Source organism: Jaculus jaculus, chromosome 8, assembly GCF_020740685.1.
Source record: "Jaculus jaculus isolate mJacJac1 chromosome 8, mJacJac1.mat.Y.cur, whole genome shotgun sequence".
NCBI lineage: Eukaryota > Metazoa > Chordata > Mammalia > Rodentia > Dipodidae > Jaculus > Jaculus jaculus.
In genome coordinates this window covers 101,941,337-101,960,334 of record NC_059109.1, presented here as the reverse complement: position 1 = coordinate 101,960,334, position 18,998 = coordinate 101,941,337, and the positions used below count along the sequence as shown (strand labels likewise).

Here is an 18,998-nt window from a genome sequence, read left to right as displayed (position 1 = left end):
CAAAGGCTGGGATTACAGACATCGACCACTATCCCTAGCTGTGGAGAAGTCTTAATAAGAGGAAACAGTGGCCTTGGATCAGCAGTAACTGGTAAACCTAAATCAGACATTTTGATTTATATGGAAAGCAGCTGAAAAAGCAAAGAAAAGGGGGGTTTCATGGGCAGTCTAAGCAGACAGGTCTGATGACACAGAACTTTAAAAAATATTTGAGACAGAGATAGAGAGAGAGGCAGACAGAGAGAGAGAGGCAGACAGAGAGAATGAGCACGCAAGGGCCTCTAGTCACTGCAAACAAACTCCAGACACATGCACCACCTTGTGCATCTGGCTTCATGCAGGTCCTGGGCAATCAAACCTAGGTCATTTGGCTAGGCAAGTGCCTTAAACACTAAGCCATCTCTCCAGCCCAACACACAGAACTTTTAAAGGTTGTTTTTCAAGCTGGATGGCTGGGACTCACAGGGTCCCAGGCTCAGAATAAAATGAGAGAAGCAGATGCAACTGGGACCCAGAACCAGGCTGAGAAGGCCAGTCCCAGGGCCACTGGTTAGAGCTGCTCTTTTATCCTGGAACCGAGGCTTGGGAGGTCTGCACTAGGAGCCATACCCTCTCACTTAAAGCTGGGAAGAACTTTCTGAAACTGTGAGCATTTCTCTGCAGGAAAGCAAGCTTCCTGCATGCCTCAGCCTATCTCCCAGGACCCAGAGTCTCACCCCTGGAGGCTGGGACTGCAGAACGTGTGCTGCTTCCTCCTCTCCCAGACTCAGCTGCAGCCATATGGGGTGGGTGTGGAGGAGCCGGTCCAGGATGCTGAGCTTGTTGGAAAGGCTGTCATAGCCTGAGTCTCGTGGACATGTCTTTCCATCCTTCTCCTCAGAATAGCTGTCATCCTTGTGTCTTACCATGCTACAAGAAAGAGAAAGATGGAGTCAAATAACTACTGTCATCCCCACAAGCTCACCACACAGACCAATCACAGCATGTGTACCATCCTACCAACTTACATCTTCCCAAGACAAAAATCCTTGAGGGCAGTCTGATGTTTTATCTCACTGTAAACCGTGATATGAAAGAAAGTACTTTGGAGCTGGAGAGATGGCTCAGCAGTTAAGGCACTTGCCTGCAAAGTCTAAGGACCAGGGCTTAATTCCTCAGTACCCACGTAAAACCAGGCGCACAAAGTAGTGCATGCAACTGGGGTTCATTGGCAGTGGTCGGAGGCCCTGGTGTGCCCATTCTTTCTGTCTCTCTTCTCTCTCTCTCTCTGCTTGCAAATACATACACACACAAACACACACACACACACACACACACACACGAGAGAGAGAGAGAGAGAGAGAGAGAGATGCTCAGTATTTAAGGCATTTGCCTGCAAAACCTAAGGACCTGAGTTCAATTCCTCAGTAGCCACATAATACCAGATGTATAAGGTGGCACATTAATTTGCAGTTTGTTTACAGTGGCTAGTGGCCCTGGAATACCCCCCTCTCTTTTTTCAAGGTAGGGTCTTGCTCTAACCCAGGCTGACCTGGAATTCACTATGTAGTCTCAGAGTGGCCTCGAACTCCTGGCGATCCTCCTACCTCTACATCTCAAGTGCTGGGATTAAAGGCATGTACCACCATGCTCAGCCCATTCTCTCTCTTTCTATCTGCTTCTTTCTTTTTCCCCTTCCTTCCTTCCTTCCTTCCTTCCTTCCTTCCTTCCTTCCTTCCTTCCTTCCTTCCTTCCTTCCTTCCTTCCTTCCTTCCTCTCTCTCAAACAAATAAATAATAAAGTACCTTGTATTCAACAGACACAATCTTGTCTTTCCAGTCCCTGTTTCAAAGGGTTCTAAAGCACTCTAAATACCATTTAGCTTAGGTTTGTCTCTGGGCATAAAGCATTTCGGACTTCGAAGCCCAACCCTCACATGCTGAATTCCAGGTTCAGTAACCATGAGGCCTCGGTGATCAAAAACATGAATATAGCTGAACATTAATGGCAAAATTCACTTAGGCATATTCATTTGGTATCCCAACAGTTGGATTTCATTTCTTCTGAAAATTGAAGTGTTTTATCACCAATATTATTCATAACATCACAACAGAATGTCATAAAATCATAGTGACATTAGTCATATAAATCAACAATGGATACACATGCTACCCTATGGATTAAGCTGGAAAACAACATATATGAAAAAAACCAGGTACCCAAGGTCACAGTTTTGGGGGAAAGGGGGAGAACAGGGCGTCATGTAGCACAAACTGTCCTTCAACTATGGTCACAATATTGTATGGTCCCACTTGCACATGTTTAGAATAGGAAAAGCCCTAGGGAGAGAAAGTAGGTTAGTAGTTGCCCGAAAAGGACAGGAGAATGGGGAGCTACTGCAAACAGGTACCAGGTTTCTTTGGGCAGTAGAGGAAACAAGGTATGAAGTCATGGTGAAGATTGCACAAATAGATCAAATAGGATAGACCAAAAATCTGAGTGACTTACACACTTAAAAGGGAAACTTTTACGGTCTGTGAATTATATCAACAAATAAAGCATATTGACCACCTTGGATGCCAACACTAATTCTCAGTGAGCATTTAATCCTTGTTTTATAAATGAGGAGACTGAGGCCCAGAAGGTTTTGAGCTGTGTAGAGTTCCAAACAGCCACAGAACAGCAGAGTCTGGTATCCACCTAACTTAGCAGGTAACAAGTAAGTTTGGCACCACAGGACAGTTTGTACCCATGTAGTGTCTACTGTATAACGGTCCCTTTAATATAAGAGAGAGAGAGAGAGACAGAGAGGGAGAGAAAGAACACACAAGAGGGAGAGAATGGGCATGCCAAAGCCTCCAGCCACTGCAAACAAACTTCAGATGCATGTGTCACCTTATGCATCTGGCTTACATGGATCTTGGAGAATTATACCTAGATCCTTTGTAGACAAACGCCTTAACCACTAAGCCATCTCTCCAGCCCAATGTGATACTGGTTTTAAATGAGGATCAAGTTCATATCCTTCCTCAGAGGGAGGGAGCTAAAATGCCAATCCAAGGCTTCTTAGCTCTGGGGTCTCTCTTCTTGACCCACCCTCAGCCCTGAGACTTTCCCTGACTCTTAAGGGACAAGTCTTCAACATGGTCCTAGAGAAGCCAGTAGGAGCATTGGCTTTCACCCTTTTGTCCAAAGAGGCAGGTTAGACTTCGGGTATACTTGGTTGTCAAACACCTCAACCCAGAGAAACGCACGTGTCCTGCAATGTCTCAATGTCTTCAATGGGAAAATAGGGGGATTGCAAAAAAGAAAGTGTAAGGTCTTCCATGTGGATAATGCCACTCCTAAGAAGCAGCCAACCTGAGCTGATAACCTATGTGACCACATATGTGACCCCATACAGCAGCCCTGATGAGAACACATGGCCAGAAACCTCTTCCAGGCTTGGCCCTACCTTCATGGCTTTCTTCAGACCTAAACAACTTTGTTTTCCTTCAAGACTTAGCTTTAAGCTGTGTACTTGCACCACATCTGCACATGAGGCTGAAGCAGGAGGATCACTTGAGCCCAAAAAAATAGAGGCCAGCCAGGCCTCTAGCTCTAGCTATCAAGTCCCTAGCTCAAAAACAACATAAGTGTTATCTTTGATTTCATCTCAAGACTGTGAAAGTTTTTCATTATGTTGGATACCACTTTTCAGAGACAGTGAAAGAGAGAATGTGTGCATGAGAGAGAGAGAGAGAGAGAGAGAGAGAGAGAGAGAGAGAGAGAGAAGGCTGTACCCAAACAAGGCAAGCTCTCTTGTTTGCTGTGCCTTTATAGTCCCTCAGGGTGTTTTTGGTTTTGCATGCAACTATGTGTGTGGTATGTGTGTGCTTGCGTTTTCATGTATATGTGGGTGCTCATGCAGATGGAGGCCAGAGGTTGACATTGGGTGCCTTCCTCAATTGCTTTCTGCCTTATTTTACTGACTGGGTGATCTCTTCATCCCCACTTGAAGTGATTATTTGTAGCTTTAAAACAACAGCTGGGCATGGTGGCGCACTCCTTTGATCCCAGCACTCAGGAGGCAGAGGTAGGAGGATCACTTTGAGTTTGAGGCCACCCTGAGACTACATAGTGAATTCCAGGTCATCCTGGGCTACAGTGAGACCCTACCTCGACAAACCAAAACCAAAATAAAACCAAAACAAAACAAAACAACTCCAAAAGAAGCCAATGTTAAGATTTCTATCACATAAAGTGAGCTAACTGGGAGACTACTGACTTTTGCACTCGGCTGTCTATCAAAATCACCTAAGATGCTTGAGGAAACATCGATTCTTAGATTGCACTCCAGTTCAAACAAATGAGACTATTTGGGAAGGATGCAGGTATCAGAATTTTTAAGTCACAAGATATCTCAAAATGAAACAAGTTTACAAAGCCCTGTTTAGGATCAGCCAAACATGAGAACCTGTGTGGAAGTTCCCTGGGGGTCTGGTGAGGCCCCAAAGATTCTGATTCCATAACTGCAAAATAGACCAGAGGAGCTGCGCTACTAACAAGTTCTGGGTGAGGCTAATCTTGTCAATCCGAAGACCAGGCTTTAAGGACAAGTTGGTGGAGAACAAATACAAGGCGCATGCCTTTAACTCTGATCCAGTTAGCTACTGGATTCTGTGAGAGGTCCAGAGAAGAGGAGGGTCCCTTGCCATTGAAGGAATTCTTGGAGTTTAAAGAAATATTTCAGAGCTAGGGCCACAGCTCAGTGGAACAGCACTTGCCTAGCATGTTCGAGATCCCTAGCACTGTAAGAAAAAAAACAATGGACAAACAAAAAAAGAAACCCATGTTTTTTTCCACCATTTCCAGTTGGCCATAACCTATCAAGCCAAGGCCCGATTTGACAGTGTCTAACACAATCACAAATAGAATGACACTTCTTCCTTCCTTAGAAGGGCACATCCTGTGAATCATCTTCAAACTGAAGACGCCAAAAAACACTTTGTTGTGATGACTGACCTCAGCCAGGGCCCAGACAGGAAGACGGTAAGATTCATGGAGCCCCATGAAAAAGCAGCCATAAATTAGACCATGCAATTAGTCTTTGGAACTGACTCAGCTAACTCCTTGATCCAGCTAGCCACGTGAGGTTTACAGTGTGTTATTACAGGACAAAGTGGCTTTTATCAAGAACAACTTCCAGGAAAGAACTGATGGACGAAAGACGGACTATATGGTGGATGCTCTCACTCCCACTGGAATCCCCTTTCCAGGCCAGACACCTGTACCCTACCTGCTGTGGACAGTGGCTGCTAATAGTTTACCACCTTCCCATTCTCCTGGAAAGGCCTGGGAAGTTATCCCCTCTCCCTGGGAACTGAGCGCCGCTCATGATGTTCTGGTATGTGGTGGCTGTAGACAGCAGCATCTTGTTTCAGGAGGCGGCGGCTCTGCTAAACAGGCCCCTGAGCCCGCTGCAGGATCTGGCTGAGCTCACATCTCTGCCTTGCTTTTGTCTCTGTCCATCCCACACCCATCACTCCTCCTCCGAATGCTCCTTAGTGTCTCCCCCCAGAACCATTTTCACAAGAAATTCCTGAAATAAGGCTCTCCTTCTAGGGAATGCCACCTAAGTCAGAACCAGCTGAGAGTAATAGAAACCAGTGATTTCTAAGACAGACAGATGTCTGAATGCAAATGAGCACAGGCAGAGACTGAGTGGCTTACACAGATAACAGGGCACTATATGACATAATCCAGGTGATTGAAATAATGGCATGGTCAGAGTGTGGTGATCCTAGTACCAGCCCTTGCTGGAAGCGTGGTATTCCCCCTCCTAGCTTGTCCAGGCATGGGAGACCTTGGCCAGCTTCTTTTCTGGGCCTCATTGTTCTGATCTGAAATGCTACCTCTGCCGCCAGGTAGGAGTTACTCCTTAAGAACCATCTGCTTGAGAACTGAGCATGAAGCATGAAGCAAGCAAAAACTGAATGGATGCTAAAAACAGTAGGTAAAAGGCCACTAGGAAAGTAGGAGGGGCTATGAGGGTTCAGGAAGGGATCAAAATGGAGGAGGGTACAAGAGAAGGTAGTGGAGAAGGGGAAGAAAGACAAAAATCACATGCTTTAACTCATGTGCAGAATCTACATTTAACAACAATAAGACACACACATGAAAGTAGAAGGGGGAATATTTGGGAAGAGGAAGGGAACCAGAAAAGGGGTGTAAGGAGGAACAGGATAGGGTATGGGAGACAAATATAAACAAAGTATAATGATATATGTATGTATGAAAATGTCATAGTGAAGCCTATTTTTGTGCTACTTTAAAAATTAAGGCGGAAATAAAAAATAAAAAAAAAATTAAGGTGGGCATGGTGGCACATGCCTTTAATCCCAGCAATTGGAAGGTAGAGGAAGGAGTATTGCCATGAGTTCAAGGTCACCCTGAGACTACATAATGAATTCCAGGTCAGCCTGAGCTAGAGTGAGACTCTACCTTGAAAACCACTGTATGTATATGTATATGTATATGTATATGTATATGTATATGTATATGTATATGTATATGTATATGTATATGTATATACACACACACACACACACAAAAGACTGTAAGGAGTCAAGATAATCACAGCAATAAAACATCACCCACAGACCACTTAATTATAGAAGAAAAGGTACTTTGACTATATATGGTATAAAATGCCTAAAATATATGGTTGGTCTCCCATCTACCTCCAAAATACAAATAAAAAACAGGCACAAATGAAGCAAATGTAAAAAATTTCAACAATAGGTGAATTTTAGGGGATAGTGTATTTTCCCAATTTTTTCCATAGGGACTGAAATATCTCAAAGAATATGCTGTGGAAAAAGTAACAATATTCCCATCTCATTGGACTTTTTCCCTTTGCTCGCTCGCTTGGTTGCCTGCTTTTTTTGTTGTTGTTGTTCACTTTTATTTATTTATTTGAGAGTGACAGACAGAGAAAAAGGCATAGAGAGGGAGAGAGAATAGGCGCGCCAGGGCTTCCAGCCTCTGCAAACGAACTCCAGACGCGTGCGCCCCCTTGTGCATCTGGCTAACGTGGGACCTGGGGAACCGAGCCTCGAACCGGGGTCCTTACGCTTTACAGGCAAGCGCTTAACCGCTAAGCCATCTTTCTGGCCCTCCTTTGCTTTCTTGAGACAGGATTTCACTCTATGGCCTGGGCTGGCTGCAAAGTTGTAACCCTCGTGCACCTGCCCTCCCTGGGGCTACAGGCTGTGCCACAACACCCACTACCTCAGCCACTCACTTCTCTACTGAGGTCTTCCCGCTTCTGTCCTACGAGGAACTTTGAAATGAGCAATCCATATTTTGTTTTCTTTTTCTTTTCTATCAATCCTTTCCTGTCTCTAAAACCAAGCTCCTGTGCTCAGCTAATCGGAACTCTCATCTTATTTTCTGGAATCACAAAGGTCTTTAAACCAAATTGTTTAATTTTTTCACTTTAAAAAATGAAACACATAAACATATATAAGCAAATAAAACCAAAAAGATCTCCAGACCTTCTAATGATGTGTAAAAATCACGTCTTCATTGAGTTAACAATTACAATTTTTAAGTGGATAATTTATATCAACTACGATAATACCTGTTTTTTTTTTTTTTGAGAATAAGTTTTCTTTCTTTTTTTTTTTTTTTCAGTTAAATATTTCAAAGGTACTAGGAATTTACCTTTCTAGGCAGATTGTTAGGTGGCAGTTCAACTTCAAAGGGATTGGTATGGTAAAATTTGAATGGCAAGTCCTTGGTGGAGGACACTGAGCCTCCTCAACGTACATGCTGGCACACCTGCCTTGGAAGTGGGTGTGCCCAGGGCCACCTTCATGGACAATGTTTACGTTTAATAATAACCTCCTGTATTTTTCAGTTAACCCTATTAAAATTCATACCAAGGGCTGGAGGGATGGCTTAGCAGTTAAGGTGTTTTACCTGCAAAGTCTAAGGACCTAAGTTTTATGTTTAAGTGAGGTCTTCTCTTTTGCTTCTTCTTCTACTTCCAGACTTGCTGGGCCTGGGAAATCAAGTCACTTGGAGACTTGGGGACAAACGAGTCAGCAGGATGTCTTAGAGGCAAACTCATCACAACTTATAAATAGTACCATTTTTATCTTCTGCTTCCCAACTCCCAACTTCTGGGATAGAAACCCCCTTCTCCATCAGGCCCTATCAAGGTATGGACAGCTCCTTTTTTCGAGGGCCTGCTTGCTTCTCCCAGGCCATTACTGATGTGTAGGTTGAGAAGCCCCTCAGGTGCCTCAGATCTGGGTTTTGAAGAAGCGGATGGTGGGATTCTACCATGCCTCACTTCGTGAGGCCTCCTGTGAATTTCCAACAAGGTATGTCCAGAGCACTCGACCCTTGAGAAAAGATTCTCTTGCTGTCCCTGAAGCTTGAGGTCTGTACCCTGAGAGTTCCTGGTGGATATTCTAGCCCATAGTTTTATGCACTTATTTATTTATTTATTTATTTTTTTCCTCAGGGCTTTATGTGTGCTAGGAAAGGGATCGACCTGTGAGGTGCAACCTCATCCTTCCTTCTAAGACTTTAGAGCAAACAAACTTCCTTCTGTTTGCATGGCAGATGGTTGTAGAGTGCAAACATGGACGGGGCTAATCGTTACCAACAGGAAATTAACCTTGTCAATAAAGCAAAAATACACAAACAACAACCAAAGCTCACTCAGTTCCATTTTGCTTTTGCCTCTGACTTAATTGTGCTTTAAGCATCACTGCATTGTCTCCAGAGCATAAAGAGCTGCAGAGCTGGGTCTAGCTGGAGAACTGAGAAACCATTCCACTATCGATTATCAGTATTTCATTGTCTCTGGCAATCTTCCTCCCTCAAGGTCCCAGAGTCCTGGGATTACAGGTGTGAGCCACCATGCCTGGCTTTGTTTCTCTGTTTTATAACATCTCAATGGTTGGTCAAAACCAGACTATTTCTCAAGGTATGGCAGGTATATTAAGGTGGTACATGGATCTTGGCTTTACTTTAATGACTGGTATGAATTAAACAAAAAAGCATATTTATTTATTTGAGAGAGAGAGAAACAGAGAAGCAGAGAGGTAGAGAGAGAATGAGTGCAACAGGGCCTCAAGCCACTGCAAATGAACTCCACACACACTACCATGTGCATCTGGCTTGCATGGGTACTGAGGAATTAAACCTGGGTCCTCAGGCTTTTCAGGTAAACATCTTAGCTGCTAAGCCATCCCTCCAGCCCTTGGTATGAATTTTAATAGGTTTAAATGAAAAATACACAAGGTTATTATTTTGGACTGAACTCCTATACTAAATTCTAACAGACCACACTAAAAAAATAAAAATCACTCTAAGGCTAAAGTTCATATCACCAAGTTGAAACGAAGCTAGTTATCTGACCTTCTGAGAAATCCTAACTAGAGCCAGAACAGCCAAATCTCTCCAGCAACCAATTTCATTTGGCCTAACAATAAAGTTCCCTCTGCCTTAATCTTTGCTCAACAGGTAACCCGAATAACCTGAAGGCATCAATCAGTTATTCTGTCATTCTGATTCCATTCCGGCATTACAACAAAAGTCACTTTGAAAGAGTCAATTGATCTCATTTTGTTCATTTTTTTTCCTGCTTTCTTCATCCTTTTTCTATGTATATTACTAACCTCCTCTCTTCTGCTCATTGGAGCACCTTTTCCTATTTTATGGAATGACGCATGTCCAGTTCTACAATATAAAAGAAGACAATGAAGAACTTGAAACTAAGCTGTTACAACTTTGTCCTTCCACAGTAGTGACATATAGCTATCATATTTCTCAATCCTAGTGGAGACATGAAATTTACCTTTTAAATGAAAATGAATATATACAAAGGGGGAGTCAGTTTAAGGAAACGATTAGTTAAGTTAGTAAAGATGAATGAGTCAAGGGCAGCATACCATATGACTAAAATTAGGGAGGATATTCTAGATTAGAATGAAAGACTATTTTCCCCATGTTAATATTTAGTAGATTCAAAAGGAAAAATCATCTTGTATAAACTATTATTTTTTGCCATGCGTGGGCCCCCTTCTTGCTGAGTCTAAACTATTCTTATTTATTTTATTTGCTTCTGTGGTGCTGGGGATAGAACCCCAAGCCTTACACATGCTGAACACACATTCTCCCATGGAGCCACTCCACGAACAAGCCCCAAGTTACTTGAAGGTTGTACTTGAAGGTTGTCAATCTATCTGGCGCCTGCCTACCTGTCAAAACGGAGCTCAAGTCCTAGTCTCCTTTTCTGTCTCTTTCAGCTTCAAGTTATCCTGTGGCCTGCATCCCTTCGTAGCTTTGTGTACTTATACCCGGCCCCCTCCCCATAGTATGCTGATCTAGGAATAGCCATATTCATGTCTAGCCCACGGCAGGCAAGGCCAGAGGCCCGAGTGAGAGGTGGTATGTGGACACTGATGTGAGTGAGGGGGAAGCTCATGGGCCCTTAGCTTCATTCTGAGGCCCCTGTATACAACCTGGGATTCAGGCCTATCCTTAGCCAGGCCTGAATGAACAAAATCTTTTGCTCAGTTCCAGTCTCAGGAGACAAAGGGTTCTTGTCTGTGTGTTTATCAGGAAGTGGGTGGCCAAAGTCACCACTATTACCAAGAGCCCCCTGGCCTTTGGCCATCGTGGGGCCTGAGGCAATGATGCAATTCCGTCCCTGCAGCATAACAAACCCAAAGTTTCAGCAGCAACTTCCTCCTTGTTCATGAACTCATTGACACCCCTAGCCTTCACGGTGAGTTTTAATTGCGAGTCTATGCCCACTGACCTAGGACACTGGTGACAAGCACTCCATCTAAGGTCTCCAAAATATGAAATGGCTATTCCAGTGCTAGGAAAGATTCCAATGCCAACAGCTTGCTGTGCACAGGAAAATCTCAAAGTAGATAGCATTTCATGAACAGCCTTTCATGTAAAGCAGGTACACTGCATGAGGCAAAGAGAAACCCCAATGTGGACGCCAGATCACACAGGTCAGAGAGCTTTAGGAGTCACTCAATAAGTCCTTGTTTACCTGGAGTCTAAATCACCTAACTCTGGCTCATGTGAATGTATGGATATCAAAACGACTCTTTTTTTTTTTGGTAAGACATGGTATTTTCAGAAAGGCAGATCATAGTTTCAATTGATCAACCCTATTTCTAGTCCCTCAACCTCATAATTTCTCTTTTTTACAGAGCTAGGGATCAAGCCCGGGGCCTTGAGCATGTTGGCAAAGGCTGTACCACGGATCTTCACACTCAGGCCTCAACCCCATAATCTTCAGGGATTTGTGGAAAGAGGATTTATAATGAAGCTGGGATCAAAGTGTATGCTTTGAATGAGATGTCTCCCATAGGTACATGTGTTTTGAATACCTGGCCCCTAGCTGGTGACAATTTGGGAGAGTTGTGGCTTTTCTAGCATGTGGAGCCTTCCTGGAGGAGGTGTACCCTGGGGGTGGGCCTTGAGGCTTCTTAGTCAAGCTCATTGGGTGTTCCAGGCTAGCTCAGTGTTGCTGCTCTTGCCCTGCTGCTGAAGTATGCAGATGTGAGCCAGATGCCTGCTCTGCCATGCTTTCTCCACCATGGAGAAAAAAACATGCTCTCAAAACTGTGAGCGTGAAATAAGCCCTTTCTTTCCGCAAGCTACTTCTGGTTGGGCGTTTTGTCCCCGCAATGAGAAGGTGAACTGCTACGGAAAGCCTTCGTGCTGACTGACTTCTCCTAACTATGAGGACCTGAACACCGACCACATGCCATCTAGCCTCAGACTCCCTGTGTCTAAAAATGGATTCTCGTGGATAAAAAGGAAATCTGTTACTAAAATAAACAAACAAAACCTGGATAGAACTTGTGGTTCTAAAAGCCCAGGATGTCTTTGGAACTGTGAGTAAAGATTCAGTGGTGGAATGTCCAGGATGACGCCTGCACTGTCTCCTAGTTTGGGGCAGTCACAAAAAGAGGGGAAGGCACTGTGTTTCCATTTGAGGACTGACAACGACTGTTTTAGAGACAAGATTCTGGAGCTTGTTTTGGCAACTTTCCATGTGACCTGGGGAAAGAAAACCCAAGAATGTTCTTAAGGATGGATCCTAGCAGCTTCTTGGAGTCGGAGAGTTCTATCTACCACTAGGGTCTAATCCCAACGTGGCCCCCAGCACTTGCCATCTGTGTGTGTGGCACAGTGCAGGCACTTTTCTGCTGAGATTCCCCTGTGTACTTTGCTTCTCTGCAAGCCTCCTTTCTTCTTTCTGCCTGCCAAGAGCCTTCAGCTTCTCCCAGGCCTTCCAAAGCCTTTTCACGTGAAGTTGCCTCAAACAAACACAAGAGTAAAAAAGAAGCAACTCAGGCTGTGGCCTTGCTGGAGGACCCAGGTTTCTTGCTCTAAGAGGTCAATGAAGGCTCTGTCCTTAAGAGTAAAGGGCTGGGGGCTGATGAGATGGCTCTGTGGGTAAGAGTGCTTGCCACACACACAAGGGCCTGAGGCAACCTGAGTTGGGTTCCTCTGGATTCACAGAAACAACTGGGCGTCGTCATGCATGTTTAACACCAGGTCTGAGGGGAGCAGAGTCTGGAGAATAGCTTGCAGAATCCTGAAAATGGAAGGAAGCTCTGTGTTCAGGGAGAAACTCCATTTCAAGGAAATACATGGATGAACAACAGAAAGACAATGTTCTCCTCTAGCCTTTGTGGCCTGAGAGCATATCTGCACACACACATGCATATACCACACACATATACACACTGCACACACACACACTCCACCACACACACAAACCACCACCACACCACACACACATTCCAGCACCACACCATACATACATTCCACACTACCACACCACACACATTGAAAACTATGAAGGACCAGACAGAAGTTTGAATCTTGTGTATACCATAGTTTTACTCATAGAGAAGCAGACCTTTGACCATGTATCAAAATGCTTAGCAGTGGCCATAGATGCCAGGATTGGTGGGAGATGAACCCAGGGCTTAGTAGGGCTGGGGAGGAGGGAGGTGGTACTAGGTGGTAGGTCTGAGAATCAATGGTTTCAATAAAGTTAGTAAAAGATAGAAAAATTACAGACAAAAGAAATCCATCTAATAAAAAAAAAAATCTCTGGTGGGCTGGAGAGATGGCTCAGCAGTTAAAGGCATTTGTTTACAAAGCTTTATGGCCCAGGTTTGATTTCCCAGTACCCACGTAAAGCCAGATGCACAAACTGGCACATGCATCTGGAGTTTGTATGCAGTGGCAGGAGGCCTTGGTGTGCCCATTCCCTCTCTCTCTCTTTCTCTCTCCGCCTCTTTCTGTCTTTGTCTTTCTCAAATAAATAAATAAATATATTAAAAAAATCTCTGCTACAAAATTCTGCACACATAACACCAAAGCAAACAAAACATCCCAGAAAACCTTCAAGACTAACTACAGCTCTATAGCTGGGCATTGATGGCACATGCCTTTAAACTCAGCACTGGAGAGGCAGAGGTAGGAGGATCACTGTGAGTTTGAGGCCAGTCTAGGACTACAGAGCAAGTTCCAGGTCAGCCTGGCCTAGAGTGAGACCCTAACTTGAAAAAAAAGAAAAAGAAAGAAAACACTTAGTAGTTGCTATTTAGTGATTGCTTACCACCTTCAGACATGATGGCAACTCTTGAGATACTTGGAGCTGAATTAAACCAAGGGAAGGAGGGACAGGCTCACTATGGACACCTTAGAGCCTCAGCAAATGTTTCCAGTTTATAGCACAGAATTTGGCTGGTGAGATGAGGAAGACTTCTACCCACCATCCAAGATGGGAAAGGTGATAATGGTGGAGAAGGGATATACTTACAAAGATCATGGAATATTTAGCTGAAGTGGGAGATAGATATTTTTGAGTCATCCAACTTAATTCCTTATTTGAGGTGAAAAAGATTGCCCAGGCTGACTTGGAATTTACTCTGTCGTCTCAGGGTGGCCTTGAACTCATGGCAATCCTCCTCCCGCCCAAGTGCTGGGATTAAAGGCACGTGCCACCATGCCCGGCAGAGAAGGATTTAAAAAATATATATTTATATATACCAGGCATGCAGTAAAGGCATTTGCTTGCAAAGCTTAAGGGACAAAGTTCAATTCCCCAATACCCATGTAAAGCCAGATGCACAAAGTGGCACATGTGTATGGAGTTTGTCTGTAGTGGCTAGAGGTCCTGGCATGCCCATTTTCTCTCTCCCTCCCTCCTTTCCTCTCTCTCTGTCTCTCTCTCTCATAAATAAATAAATAAATAAAATTTGCCACCTTGTTTATCTGGCTTACATGGGTACTAGGGAATTGAACCTGGGTCTTAAGACTTCATTAGCAAAGTGCCTTAACCACTAAGCCATCCCTCCATCCCCAAAATGATTGAAAAATAATAGAACTGGACCCAAATCTACTCTTCTGATGTTTTTGTTGCTATGGTTGTTTTGTCTTTGTGGTGCTGGGGATCGAACCCTGGGCCTCATACATGTTAGGCAAGTACTCTAAGACTGAGCTATAGCCCCAGTTCCAGTTTCCTGACATTTCTCCCTAACATGAGTTGATGTTTTAATTCCTTGAAGGCTTTTCTTGTCCTCTTCAACTCTAAAAGGAGAAAGTATTACGACTATTATTTTGGGTTAGGGATTTTAATCCAGCGTGGCTGAGGGCTGCTGTTGATGTTTTGAGAGAAGAAACCACAGCTTCCTTAAAATGATTTCTAATGACAAGTCTCAGGAGGATATTTGGGAAAAACAAACAAACAAAACATTTGAGTCTTTTAGTGATTTTTAAGATTTCTCTCTCAAGGACTAAGAGGAAAGGGCTGAGAAATGGGAACCAAACTCTGGCTGTCACCATGGGCAGCACAGCCCCTTTCACAGAAGAAAAACTGGGTGACAATCTCCCTCAGGAGCTTCCTCTCCCAGACTCTCCAATTAGAGATGAAAAGGCCAGATATGGAGTCAGTCCTGGCAGAGGACTTCATTTCTTCTTGTAAAAATAAGACGTCCAAACAAAGAACCTGTTGTCTTGGTTGCCCTTGGAGCCGAAAACAGGCAAGAGAGGAGCCAGGCGGGCTGCAGTCTAACCCCACAGCCCTTGAGCCTGGAGCGGTGGCAACGCGGCTTCGCAGAAAGGCACGCACTCCCTGGGTTCGCAGTTTCCAGCATGGAAGTGTTTTCGGATGCTGATGTTATTTCCTAGCTGGACTGCTCCGTCGATTGAATTCTAAGTAACCAGATATCTTGTGGCGAAGCCAAGACAGCAAGGAGACCAAGCCTGCGGAGCACAGCAGGGCTGGGGTGCAGCTCGGTGGCAGGGCACCTGCTTAGCGTGTGTGAGGCCATGAGACAGCATCAGTTAAAAAAAAAAAAAGTGTAAAATAAATCTAACCCTAGAGTGTGCCTCTGTTGCAATTACGCGATCAAAGTTTACTGTTGGCAGAGAAGCCAACCACGGAATTGAATGGCATTACTGGTCAAAATAAACAGGACCCAGCCAGCAACGGCACATGCCTGCCTAGTCCTAGATGCTAGCGATGCTGAGGTTAGGGCATCACCGGAGCCCGGGAGTCCAGCGATCGCTCCGCAACACGGTGAGTCGCTGTCTCAAAACAAACAGGCAGACCATAACAACACCGAGAAAACGAAACAAAAACTTCCGAAGAATCCATTATCAACCAAGAGCCAAATGTAGAATCAAGTTCTACTAGGCTGATGTGCAGTTCTGGGATATTTAAAAACACCCATGTCAGTCGGGGAAAATTCGTGCATGATCTACCATGTAAATGCAGGGTAATGGCAAACAAAAACTTTGGAGGGATATACACTATGAAACAAGGCAGCCAACCCAAAAGACACAAGTGATTCTATCTCAGTGGGTGAGTTCAGTCTTTTTCTTTGCTTGAGAGAGTCTTTTGTAGCCTAGGATGGCTTTGAATTCTCTATGAAGTCAAAGCAGGCCTTGAACTCCTGATCCTCTTGCCTCCACCTCCCATGTGCTAGGATTATAGATATGATCTATCACACCCAGCTGCCTTTTATCTTTAAAGACAAGTCTTATTATGTAGTCTAAATTAGCTTCACACCCTTCAATCTCCTGCCCTGCCTACCAAGTTCTGTGAATAAAGGCGTGTGCCTCCATGCCTGGCTTCATGGTGAATTTGATTTATATTTTCTGCTAGGTGCCTTTTCAACAATGTGCATGTTCACTTTTAGTAATCAAGAAAAGAAAGTACAAATGTTATTTTTATATGAGACAGACTGACTAGCTCATTGGAGCACTGATGATCAGAAGCTATTCTCAACCAGTTCAATATATTCCTTAACCAACTTGATTTCAGGTCTTACCTTTTATAAAACCACCTTTGACCTGCTTTACCCAGCTCCCTGTAGACCTCTGGCTCACTCCTGTCCTCATCTGTGATGCTCTCATTCCATTACATGACAGTCACTTGTTTACAAGGCTCCACTGGGTAGGAAAGTTAGCAACTGCACCCACTCGACAAACACTTCCCACAGGGTGAACTTAGTTGTTGCCACACTGTTATGACAAATCCTCAGAGAATTCCTTAAAGCTTTATGGAAAACACACTTAATGACCAGAGTAAGTAAGGACCTCAAGGAGTGTTTGGAGGGAAACTGATCAAATTAGCATATTCACAGCAGAACACTTCCCACAGTGGAGCTGGGGAGATGGCTCAGCAGTTAAAGACCCTTGCTTACAAAGCCTCATGGCCTGAGTTCAATTCCCCAGTATCCATATAAAGCCAGATGTAAAAAGTAGTGCATGGTTTCTGGTATTAGTTTGCAGCAGAAAGAAGCCCTGGCGCCCCAGCCCCCCAACACATACATGTACAAATAAATAAATACATCTACTAAAAAAATATTTTTTAAAATAATACCCTCCATGGCTAGAGAGGTGGCTTAGTGGTTAAGGCGCTTGCCTGCGAAGCCTAAGGAGCCATGTTCAACTCTCCAGATCCCAAGTAAGCCAGATGCACAAAGGTGAAGCAAACACTAGGTCACACACACCCACTAGGTGGCACAAACATCTGGTGTTCAATTTCAGTGGTGGAGGCCCTGGCACCCCAATTCTCTCACTCCCTTTCTCTCGCTCTCTCTTAAAAAAACAGCATACCCTCCATAGGCATGACAGGAAAATGTCTTATTGCCAAACTATCACTGCTGAACATACCTGCTCTATTTATGAACCAAGCATGTCCCCCTCAAAGCAGGCTCGATGAAGTGGTTCACAGAGTAGATTCTCAGCTATCTTTCAGAGTGCAGTCTTTTAAAAAAATTTTTTGTTTATTTTTTATTTATTTACTAGAGAGAGAGAGAGAGAGAGAGAGAGAGAGAATGGGTACGCCAGGGCCTCCAGCCGCTGCAAACAAACTCCAGACATGTGCGCCCCCTTGTGCATCTGGCTAATGTGGGTCCTGGGGAATCAAGCCTCGAACTGGGGTCCTTAGGCTTCACAGGCAAGCGCTTAACCACTAAGCCATCTATCCAGCCCCCAGAGTGCAATCTTGACACAAAGCAAGAAGTTTTTCTACCTAGTTTCCCTGTCTTCAGAAAGAATGTAAACAGTCTGACAATGACTAACACCTAGGAGCTAGTGGAAATGTGCACTTACAATGCTTGGAAACAGACAAGAAATTACACAGTTGTGAATATCAAACAGTTTTCTTTTTTCAAACAGCCTAAGCTACTGCAAGGAAAGTCCAATACTCTGCCACAGATGGCTCCTGTGCGTCACCCATGTTGAGGAACCAGAGAGGAACTCATAATAAAGGAAGAAAAACAAACTGCCCCCTCTCCCACTTCCTTAGACAAGCACTCTCCTACGGAGCTATGTCCCCAGCCCCTCAAACAATCAAGCTGTGGCTGAGCTTGGGAGAGGCTGACGCTGGGAGACCTTGCATGAGCCCCCAAGCCAGGAGCAACGCTGACCTAGGGTCTGGCATGCTTCCACAGAGGGCAGAGAAGCTAACACTGCACATGACACAGATAAAGTGAAAAGTTCAAACGCACTGTGACTGCGTCCAGTGGCTTGACCCTGTTTCCAAGTGACCTCATGTGCACATTCTAACAATTTTAGATGAGTAGCGCAGAATATAAACTCCTGAAGGAGGGCCTCTTTATATATGTTTTGTGAAGAAAAGGAATCAAATGAGGTCACTTTAAATTCTGTGTTTGCAGTCACTTCAGTTGAGGACATACTACTTTTTAAACATGGGAAACTGTATTAGATGCAGTAAGTGGAATTTAAACTTAACCACAGCTATATCATCTTTAGGAACATAGTGATGGTGCAGTGGATAGCCTTGAATAAGTCAGTTCATGAGATGCTGAGAATTTCTGCACACAAGTACTGGACAAATAAACTGGGTGCAGTAGCAAATACTGGTAATCCCAGCATTGAGGAGATGGAGGCAGAAAGATTCAGAGTTCAAGGCCAGCCTCAGCTACATATTAAGTTTAAGGCCAGCCCAGGCTACTTGAGACTTTCGCACACACACATACATGCACACGCATGCACGTGCACACATACACGAAACCAGGGCTGGGGCTGGGGCTCAGTGGGTAGAGTGCCTACCTAGCATACAGAACTCCCTACGCTCGATCCCAGGCACTCCATAAAATCAGACATGATGGTAGACATCTGGAATCCTAGCACTTGAGAGGCAGAAACTAGAGACAAGAGGATTAAGAGTTCAAGGTTGTCCTTGGCTACTTAGGTAGTGGCAGGCCAGTCTGGACCACTTAAGACCTTGTTTTTTTAAAAAAGAAGGAAAGACAAAAAAGAAAAAAAGAGAATAGGAAGCAAAGGAAAGGAAGGGAGGAGGAAGGGAGGGAAGGAGGGAGGGAAAAAGAAGAGTAGGGAGCCAGGCATGGTGGCTCACAACTTTAATCCCAGCACTTGGGAGAAAGAGACGGAGGATTTCTGTGAGTTTGAGGCCAGCTTGAGACTACAGAGTAAGT

General features: G+C 44.3%; 1 protein-coding gene across 11 annotated transcripts in view; it reads right to left on the bottom strand.

The window, feature by feature from the left end:
- Rin2 (Ras and Rab interactor 2) overlaps nt 1–18,998 on the bottom strand; it is a 277,407-nt gene that overhangs the window by 52,938 nt on the left and 205,471 nt on the right. For 9 of the 11 annotated variants that reach the window (XM_045156493.1, XM_045156483.1, XM_045156482.1 and 6 more), the window contains one exon: nt 717–909. In XM_045156493.1, the coding sequence (XP_045012428.1) occupies nt 717–909 (193 nt within the window). Of the gene's footprint in view, nt 1–716; nt 910–9,656; nt 9,675–18,998 lie in introns of those variants that run through there. The other 2 variants (XM_045156492.1, XM_045156494.1) reach the window with 2 other exon arrangements.